This window comes from Oratosquilla oratoria, unplaced genomic scaffold, assembly GCF_046742065.1.
Source record: "Oratosquilla oratoria isolate Oo_2021 unplaced genomic scaffold, ASM4674206v1 SCAFFOLD67, whole genome shotgun sequence".
In the NCBI taxonomy this organism is placed as follows: Eukaryota; Metazoa; Arthropoda; class Malacostraca; order Stomatopoda; family Squillidae; genus Oratosquilla; species Oratosquilla oratoria.
This window is the reverse complement of record NW_027467731.1, coordinates 528,062-538,929: the sequence shown is the minus strand read 5'-3', so window position 1 is coordinate 538,929 and position 10,868 is coordinate 528,062. Positions and strand designations below refer to the sequence as shown.

At 41.4% G+C, this 10,868-nt stretch overlaps 1 protein-coding gene across 1 annotated transcript; it reads right to left on the bottom strand.

Annotated features, from left to right (window-relative positions):
- Positions 1 to 1,864: 1,864 nt before the first annotated feature.
- LOC143023866 (uncharacterized) lies at positions 1,865 to 5,750 on the bottom strand (the record flags this gene model as incomplete). The annotated part of the gene is given in 1 exon segment (XM_076182523.1): positions 1,865 to 5,750. A coding segment is annotated over 1 exon segment (2,340 nt), but the record flags the coding sequence as incomplete, so codon positions are not given.
- Between the last annotated feature and the right edge of the window lie 5,118 nt (positions 5,751 to 10,868).

Below are 10,868 nucleotides of genomic sequence, written 5' to 3'. Positions count from 1 at the left end.
CATACATGTTTGCGGATGATACAAAAGTTCTCCGTCAAATAACCAAATAAATTATGAGGATGCCCTCGAGCTGCAAGATGACCTGGATAGGATACAGAGATGGTCCGACAATTGGCTGCTGAAATTTAACCCATCCAAATGTAAAGTTATGTCTGTGAGGGATTTTGAAAATATTGTGTATGCTCATCGTTATCAAATCTACGGAGAGGAATTAAAGCACGTTAATGAGGAGAAGGATCTTGGGGTGACAGTAGACTTGGCCTTGAAATTTGAACAGCATATACTTAACAAGATAAAAATAGCTAATTCAATGATGGTTCTCATCCGGCGTGTCTTCTCATACATGAGCCCTGAGATGTTTAAGCTCCTCTACCCAGCCCTTATCAGAAGTCATCTCGAGTATGCGCAAGCTGTCTGGTCGCCAAGATTCAAGAGGCTAGAGGATAAAATTGAGCAAGTGCAGGTCAGAGCAACCAAACAAGTAAATGGGCTCCAGCACCTTTACTATCCGGAGCGTCTAAAAATTATGAACCTACCAGCGCTTAAGTATAGACGGTGCAGGGGAGACCTGATTGAAATCTGGAAGCACTTTAATCAGTACGAGGAGCAGTTGTGTCCAGTATACTTCAGGCCCCTGTACAGGCCCAGTCGGTTACACAGCAGGCAGCTTTACCAGCATCGTCCAGCAGACGGCGTGTATGGAGTGCAGCGCAACAGCTTCTACTACAGAACGACTACTGTGTGGAACCAACTCCCTGCCGAGGTTGCTGAAGCGACAACACTAAATATGTTTAAAAACCGCCTTGATAGCCACTGGGAAAACCAAGATTTCAAATTTGACCCGACCAAACCGCCACCACAGTCTGGTCAACGCACTGAACATCATGTGAGCGCAGCATAGAGTCGTCACCAACTGGTCTGCGATATGTACTTAAGTGTAAGTATACTTAAGTGTAAGTGTATTTGGCAATATCTGTCTTAATCGAATCTATCCTAACTGGAAATTATTTAGTATTGGGACTTGATTGCGTAATCGGGAGCGTGTTGTCCTTACGTTCGTTTGGTTGTGGGTTTGAATCCCGCACTCCTCTGCAATACCCAGCAGTGATTTTTACCTTCCCCAACAGTCCCCAAAGTGCATAATGGAGCAAAAGTAACAGCTTCGGTCACGGCTATACAACGCCTCCTGGCGTAGTAAGCTCCTAAAAACTACCATAACCTAGAGCGTTGTTGAATATAGGTTTAATGATGTAGTTTTTGCTTGATTATATCGAGTTGGAACATTTACCCCCCTTTCTTTGTAAACATCGTGATATTCTCGCTGAGCAAAGAAGTATATTAACAACATATCTTTGATCACGTAATAGAATTGTGAAAAAGACATAGGTTTGATTTTTTATCAATTTATTAATAAATCTATATATTAATTAATTAATTTATTTATCTATTTATCTATTTATTAATTTATTTATTTATTTGCTTGTTTATTTATTTACTTATTCATTCATTTGTTCTGGAATGTTATTCAGTTAACCCTGCCGCGCAATGCCTCACTGATTTGTGAGGTTTTCAAAATATCGATGCGGATCCAGCGGTCACGATGTTGGCCTGGCCAAGTCGAGGTATGTCCTCCTGCCGAGCACGGACCAATATCAATCACTAAACTTCCACTAACTCTCAGTGTCTCACAGTTAGTGGCTCCAGTTGGGAAAGTCTTTGGCCCCTGAGGGTTTCGTGGGTCCCAGGTTGAGACCCATTGGGGCCCTGTAGTGGTGTCTTATAATGGAATATATGAATAAACAGCGAGATTTCGTACGTCAACGGCAAAATGCAAGGTGTCTTAGAACATAATGAAACACTAGTATCATATACACAAGTTTATTGATCTCCAGAATGATAATAAAATAAACAAAATAATTGTTATTCACAAACATGCATAGAATCATTCAGGCAGATTTATTGATTCGCAAACATAAAGTCCACGCGCACGGTGACGGACAAAAGTTACATTTTATAGATAAGATATCTAATGGGAAATATACACAAGATCACTTTATAGATTTTGAATCTGTTGTATTGATAAACATTTTTCTCTTTGTATTCCTCACCAAAATAGATCACCTCTCTCATCTCTCTTATGTACACATACATACATGCACACAGGCAGTTCATTCGATTAAAATACATATTTCATATACTTCCCTGTGCACGCGATACAATAGTCTAATTATACATGTATGCAAAATGACATTGCACACACACGCAAACACACACACACACACACACACACACACACACACATACATACACGCTAGCACGTTTGTTCTCAGTCTATGTTGTCCGAATAGTCCTCCTTCTAGCTGGACAACCAAGGTAAGAATGATGTAATGCAACAGCAATAATTATGATTCATCGTCACTAGTCTAGCAATATTTACATAAATAACTCGCAATAATCATGGTAAAAAAAGATCGGTAGAATTCAAAGAAGGTGAAGCAATGAATGTTAGTCTACTGTACATGGAATTGTCTTATGGCTATTTTTACTATTTCTAGAATATAATACAAATCCATCTTCGTGAAACTGGAATGTAGTGCCACATGCAAAGCGTAGAGGATAAGCAGTGTCTTTATAAGCCTTCTGTACACGAGTTGAATAGGTTGACGTCGTGGAGATGGGGAAGAAATATTGATAGTCTTCTTTGTGGACGGAGTGATTTCACCTTCATTCTGATGTAAAGGTTTAACAGTATTGCAACATTTGTGCTAGAAATTTGAGACCTCTAAGTACTTTTCTGTCCATTGTCCGACGATTTTATTAATCTTAAAAGAATTCTAGCCAGAAAAGGGCTAGATATTTTATGCTAAGGGTCCATCTATAGCTGAATAGCCTTAAGTTGAGAAAAAAGAAAAATTATCCGACAAAGAATTTTTAATTGTCAACTTATACTTTTCTCTTAGGACTCAGAGGTTGCTTTCAAGCTGAATAAAATCTTTTGGTATTAACCATAAATTTATCAAAGACGACAAAGGATTTTGAAAAACTCTTCAACCTGGACTGAAGAGGACGTTGTTGAACCCTTCAGCTCGGAAGCGTGTTTTGTATTCTGGCGAACGCCTTGTGATTTTCTTCAGCTGAGAGCAGCCTCTGAAGTGAATGGACGTAGAATAAGGTCGATAGTTTCACTTGCACAAGGATGCATCACTGTCAGATTTTTGTGCTTTGCGACGGGAGTGAGAGAGGGAAGTCTGCGAGTGAAAGGAAGATGTTTGTATATGTACACAGCAGCAAGTTAAACTTCAGCAATATTTCATGTTGCGTTAGTGCTGATGGGACGGAACTAACAAGAAGGAGTAGAGTTCTTAGTCGTCAAATGATTTGGTTGAAGAAAGTTGTACTAAAGAAGAGGTTCAGGGAGCCAAGGTCGTCACCACCTCTGGTTCCTCTTCCACTGTCCCCGTGCTCTCTTCCGTGACCGTCACCGGTAGGCCGCTGGTGTTTGAGATCTGGATGATCTCGATATTGGTGATCGGGCTGTCGGTAGCTGAAGCCTGTATTTCCGATGAAGGGATTTTGTCAACGATCTGGATGATAGGGCTGTTGGCATGATTCTCTGTGTCCGGTGCGCTGTCACTTACGCCGGAGACATCCACGCTGATGGGTATTGTCAGGAGACTCTCAGTTTGGGTTGGTTGATCATCCGAAGATTCCTCAGCCAAGTGAATGTTCTTTTCGGGTGAGGAGAGGCTTCCTTGTAGGTTATGGTTTTGTTCTTGGAGTGTGAGGAATTCTTCAGGCTGGAAAATGTCCTCGTCTTGGACGAATGGAAATCTCCCCTCGAGGATAAAGAGTTGCCCCTCAGTGGTGGCTGTTGGAGTCTCATCAGCGGGAAGGTCTTCCTGGAGAGTTGGAAATTGTCCCTCAGCAGTTGGAAGTTTTACCTCTACTGTTGGCAATTGACCTTCAATGTCAATGTGTTTTTCTTCAACGGTGGAAGTTTGTTTTTGGGGTGTGAGTTCACTTATGGAGGCCGGAGTTTCGTCTTGGATGGATGTGAGTGATCCCTCTTGGGTAAATACTTGTTCTGCGCCTTTGGGAAATTCTTCTTGGAGAGAGTGGACTTGCTCCTCAATAGTTGGGAGTTTAACTTCTACAGTGGGAATTTCTCCTTCAAGAGTTGGGAGCTTACCTTCGATGTTTAGATGCGCTCCTTCGTTGGTGGAAAGTTGTTCTTCACCCATGGAAAGTTGTCCTTCAATGCTAGGCAACTGTACTTTCACGGAGGAATGTGTTCCGTCAACCGGGAAGTGTTCCTGGTCTTTGGTTGGAACCTTCCCTTGTATGGTCAAAAGTTCGCTTTCAGTTCCATGGAGTTCTTCTTGAAGGCCAGATCGATCTTCCCTGATGCCTGGAAATTGGTCTATAAAGGCATGGACTTTTTCTTCGATAGTTGGGATGAGTCCTTGGAGACTAGGGAGTTTTGTTTCACTATGTAGAACTTTTCCCGTTATGGGAGGGAGCTCTGCTTCAGTTGTGGGAAGATTTGTCTCAAATGTGGGGAGTTTTGTATCCGTTGTAGGGAGGACAACTTCAGTGTTTGGGAGTTCTCCCTCAAAAGTTGGGGTTTCTACCTCAAATGTAGGGGGTTTAACTTCAATGGAGGCTCCCTCCTTAATGGCTGGGACTTGAGCATCAACAGAGAACAGTTGGCCATCGATAGTGGGAAGCTCTCTTTCAATAGTAGGTAGTTGTCCTTCAATAGTAGGAAGTTGTCCTTCACTAACAGGGAGTTTTCCCTCGATAGTGGGGAGCTCTACACCGATAGTTGGTTCCCCTTCAGAAAGCTTCACATTTATATTTGCTGTTTCTTCAATTTTAGGGAGTTGTCCTTCAATGGTAGGCTGTCCACTAATCGTAGGGAGTTGTCCTTCAAAAATAGGAAGCTCTACATTACTAGCTGATTCTCCTTCAATTATGGGGAGTCGTCCTTCAATGGTGGGGAGTTCTCCTTCGATATTGAAAAGTGTTTCTTCAACTGTAGGAAGTTCTGCTTTAATAGAGGGAAGCTGTCCTTCAATGATGGCGAGTTCTCCTTTAACATTGAGAAGAGTTCCTTCAACTGTTGGAAGTTCTGCCTTAATAGTGGGAAGTTGGTCTTCAGTTTTTGGTAGTTGTTCGTTAATGGCGAAGAGTTGTCCTTCGCTTGAAAGAACTTCACCCTCGACGCTGGGAAGTTTTGCTTCAACAGTGGGTAGTTCACCTTCAATAGTTGGGATTTGCCCTCCCGTTGAAGAGAGTTGCCCCTCACCACTAGATACTTGACCGTGAGTGGAGGGGAGTTTTGCTTCTACAGTAGGGAGTTGGCCTTCAACAGATACTATTTGCCCTTCAATGGTTGGGGTCTCCTGCTTTGTGAACTCAATCGAGGGTAGATTGGTATCGACAATAGGAGTCTCAGAATGGATATCTGGCACATTGACTGTGACACCAGGAATATGAGCTTCAGGAAGGTCTACGAAGGAGACGTTGATCTCATCAGTAGGAACTTTAACACCAGCGAGAGAAACAATTGAAGTATTGGCTCTGGTGAGAGCATCGCTGACGTTACTGGAGGCTGGATCGTTACCGTCGACGGGGATATGAACCTCAGGAACTGTAGACTTCCCAAATTCGTCGATGATGTGGGCAACCTCATGGAGGAGGACAGGGGAGACTACGACGGGATGGCGTGCGGTGACATTAACTGGCTCTGGCAGGTGAATAACAAAGATTAGAGAGCATGTCGTTGGAATCTTGTAGTATTTTGAATGGGCATCTGAAAAACTATATATACAAAATTCATGAATATGCAGGTAAACAAACATTATTTTGTATGTATGTTTAGATATACATTTGTGTGCAAGTAAGTGTACATATATATCTATCTATACCTACAAATACACATAAAAATTATCCGTTTTTCGCCATAACATATCTTTATTATTGTCACACTGCGTTCTGCGCATGCATACTTATAGTTGGTATTGTTGTGGTCACGTGATTGAAGTAAGCCTGATCGTGCCATTTTGCCTTCTGTCTTTACAGTGTAAACATGGCCACTCCACTAACATTATGCACAAAGGAAGAACAACGAGCAGCGACCCGATTTTTCTAATCGGAAAGAGTGTCAGGGGCTGAAATTCATCGGAGGCATTTAGCACAATACAAGGACAGTGCACTATCGAGTAGAAGTGTGTATGAGTAGATCGAGAAGTTTAAAAGTGGCCGGAAAAGCGAGGTGGAGATTGTCGGGCGTCCAGCTCCCTTTTCGTGCGCCAAGCTTGTCCGGCCACTTTTAAACTACTCCATTCACTTATATACACTTGTTCGCGGTAGTGTAATGTCCCCGTATTGTGCTAAAAACCTTCGATGAATTTCAGCCCCTGACACACCTTCCGACCAGAGAAATCGGGTCACTACTCTTTGTTCTTTCTTGATGCATACTGGTAGAGGAGCAGTTATGTTTATAATGTAAAGACAGAAAGAAAAATGATACTAACAAACTTAAACTTTGATCACGTGACCACAACAATACTGACTATAAGCATGCATGTGCAGATCATAGTGTGACAATAATAAACATGTGTTATGGTGAAAGTGCGGATAATTTTTGACACTTTATATATATATACATATATATACATATATATATATATATATACATATATATATATATATATACATATATATATATGTGTGTATGTGTGTGTGTGTGTGTGTGTGTGTGTGTGTGTGTGTGTGTGTGTGTGTGTGTGTGTGTGTGTGTGTGTGTGTGTGTGCGTGTGTGTGTGTGTGTGTGTGTGTGTGTGTGTGTGTGTGTGTGTATACATATGTATATATATATATATATATATATATATGGACATGTATATATATATATATATGTATATATATATATATATATGTATATATATATATATATATATATATATATATATTTGAGTAGCGCGCAAGATATTTTCTTTAAGGCATATTAAATCACATGCGACAACAAATTAGGCTCTATGAGTTTTCCCAGTGTTACCGTTACCCTCTCCCAGTATTCATGTTCCCTTTCCCAGTGTTACAAGTACCCTCTCCCAGTTAAAGGCCACAGTAACGTTTTTTTTTTTTTTTTTTTTTTTTTTTTAATGTGATCTCTCCCAATATTCATATTTACCTTCTCCCAGGGTTTACTTTCTACTTGTACATCCTTACTTTCTCTGTATATATTACAATTGAAAATTCTAATTGTCATTACTCGTAGATGGATTCTACCGGCAACTTAGTTTTTTCCTTTCCTCTCCATGCTAGAGATATCTTCAGAACACTTGATAATTTTTATCGAAAACTCATCAAAGCCCAACTTGCTGTCACATATAATCGTGTGTGTGTGCGTGCGTGCGAATACATATAAAGGTGTATACATGTAGACAGAGTTAAATCCTAAGATGAGATCAAGTAAATCAAGACATTTGTGGTCAAATTTCATGTAAAGTTTTGATGACTAATTTGGTAACAAATTAGCCGAGCTTTAGATGATTTCCTCTTTTCCAAGTGTAATCGGGATATGTCGTTTTGATTAAAGATGCAGTTTATTGTCAGCAGAAGGCAAAATCTAACGAGAAATTCTTTTGATATCAGCATGCAGGTATAATTGATATTTCTATCGCCTTGGAAAATGCTGACGTTTCTTTAGTGGATGCATATTTTACTGACATTTCAACTTACTTTATATTTTATAGACTTTAACAGATCTAGCTAGTCTGTATAAAACTAAACATCATTTCCGAAGTCACAAAGTGAGAGAGTGCAGGTTCATGCGTTGTGTGCGCTGCCTAGTCTTTCTAGCTCCACACCAGTGTTTTCTTCGTTAAGACCCCTTGCAAGAATCAACGACTAAGTCTCCTCTTACCGGCAAGTGATGTCGGTTAGTGCTGGGTTGGTTAGTTTATGAGTCGGTGGGAGTCTCTGTAGTTGCCAAAGTCATTCGTCGCGCTGGTTTCATCGAAAGCAAACGCAGGGTCTGAGCTGGGTCTGGAGTTTGGACCTCCCAAGTCTTTGGCGTCAATTGGTGGCTCCTGAAGAGCCGGGACTGCGTCTGGGAAATTTTCAGGGAGGCTCTTTGTTTCCTGTTCTGCCGACGGCCTTATCCTAGTATACCTCACATTAGTTCTGGATGATTGAGCATCTAGGTCTGATGTCGGCATTGTGGGAGTGGTGCCAGCTCCTTCCTTAAGGATTTCGTCCTCAAGCGGGAACCAAGCTGACAGACGTGATGGGTACTGGCGGGCCGGTGCCCACGGTGATTTGCGGTTACTTTGATGGTATCTCGTCGAGCCGCGCTGGGGTCGAGCCCAGGAGACTGTTGCTGACTCGGAAGGCCCCTCGTTGGGTATTGTCTCACTTTTGGACGAATCCTCAGTCTGTTGTGACTGTTCTTCATTTTCAACAATACTAGGTGTGATTGTGGTTGAGCGTCCTCTTAATCTAGTATTACGATTTCGCACTGCGTTAGGTCTGAATGGTGTAGTTACCACGTTCCGTGGTCCTTGTCCTGGTCTTGTAGCTATTTCTCGACCTCTAAAACGACTGTGGCCTCGCCCGGTCCCTCTGAATCTGGATAATCGTGAAGACACTATCGAAGTCGTAGGTGTTCTTTCGGTTGTGGTGCTTGTTTTTGTGGACACAGACAGGTCAGTTACTCTACTGGGGAATCTGTTGTTTTCTGGGAAACTAATATCTAAAACCCCTTCTTCTCCAGGGGATAGTCCACCAAAGAGGTCACCTTCGAAACTTTGCTTAAGAACCTCCTCTGTGACCGTTTCTGTCTCAGGTTCTGGCTGTGTTACTAGCTGGATTTCCTCTCGGGTTTCTGGGACCTCCTGAATATTCGAGCTCACTTCGATTTGGGGGTCGCCATCATTTTCTACTGGTTTTTGCGCAAGCATCTCATCGACTGATGTAGATATTAGTTCCTCTTGTGAAGCAGAAATCCCTTGATAAGAGTCACCCCCTAGGTCTTGTTCAGGGTTATCTTCGAAACCTGGAGAAGAGCTGAGGTCCGTAAATGTAGGCTCAGCAACGTCGCCATCACGAATGGATGCAGTGGACTTTTCATTGCCAAACTCGTTTGATTCTGAGAAGGAATCTCGAGCGTACTCGCCTCTTGAATTTTCACTGGCGACCTTGTTTTCTTCAGGGAAGGACGCCTCAGGAGCTTCTCCAGGAACGAAGGGAGGCTGGATGTTTGTAAAGGCAGCAATGTCTTGATAGAAGGTGTCGTTTGCCTCAGTGGGAATGTTCGCAGACTGGAAAGAAGTCAAAGGGGCGAATGTTTCCTGACGTTGTGACTCCACAGTGTCCCTGACGTCACAGTCCTTCTCGTCACTGTTGTCTCTGCAGTCGTCGGCGCCGTCGCAGAGCCACGATCGGGGCACGCAGTAGTCAGTTGTAGCGCACTTGAAGTCATCCCCCTCACACTCTGTCGACCATAGGACGGCGTTGGCCAAGGGAAAGGGTAAGGGAGTGTGTAAAAGGAGTGGGGAGGGATGGGTTGTGAGGTAAATGGATGATTTTAGGAAAATAATGAACATACAGGGCAGATAAAGGATTCATGAACATATGAGATACAAGGAAGACGGCTCACAACCAGAAGAGGTCGAGGGCAGGTTAGCGTAAAAGGACGACGACATTCATTTATCAACAGTGTTATAAATGGTTGTAAGGAAGGATGAGTAGATGTGTAGAAGAAAGACAGAATTGATCAATTTTGGACGCACGTTGAAAGTGGAGCGGGGTCAGAAGAGATCAAGGACAGATTTATTTGTAAACGATAGAATGAAGGAGACAAGAAAGTCAGGGAAATAGGGTTAAAAGAAAATAAATTGTTTGTATAGGTAGAAAAACACGGATGATGTATACATGATTAGGTAAGTGTTAATGGATTAGTAAGATACGGCATGGGGTATAAAGGTGATGGTTATGGGTATGGGGTTAGGTATGGGGTATAGGGATTTATGAAAAGTCATATTAGTTAGATGTCTCTTTAGAAAAGCGTCTCTTAATTTTTACACTGAATACATAAGTTCTAAGAAATTGTATCTGATCCCTTCGATACCATGGTGTCGTACTGTACAGATTTTAGTGGCAAACGTCAGACTTATTAAGATGGTATGGCGTTTGCCACAAGAAATTTGCGCAGGGCACCATAGTATCAAATGTACTAAACAGCGCCTATTCTACATCAGTACTTACAAACTGTTAATAGGAAATCAAGAAAGTTGAGGTGTGATTTTTGTCAGTCTTTCCTTACAGAGAAAAATTAATGCAATCAAAATTACTTTGGTCGTGAATGATTAATTTTCGACCACAAACTGAAAATAGATAGATTATTGAAGTCATATGCTAAAAAAGTCACATGCTAAAAAAAAAAAAAAAAAAAAAAAAAAAAAACGCCACCCAAGATGGCGCAAAGAGAGACAAGAATAAGATACAATTTACCACTCAGAATGAGTGTTATGTAAAATCATAGTAATAAATCAAGGGATTTTTGTATTACCGAACATTTAAGTATGCTAGAAAAGTCTTAATAAGCAAAGAAAATATATGAAATATTCATTGGTATTAGTGGCAGACGTAGATTTAAATAGAATTGTATATGAAGATGACTCGGAGGGTTCTTGTTTAGATTTTTTTCAGGAGAAATTCCTTAGATATTAAAACAAGAATTTAGAAAAAGACCGACACTTAGAACAAAAGGAAACCTGCGAAGCTCAATCCATGTTTTACCCTGTGAAAAGATATAAAAAATTAATGTCAGAATGTGAGTTGTGCCGTCACTTTTCCAA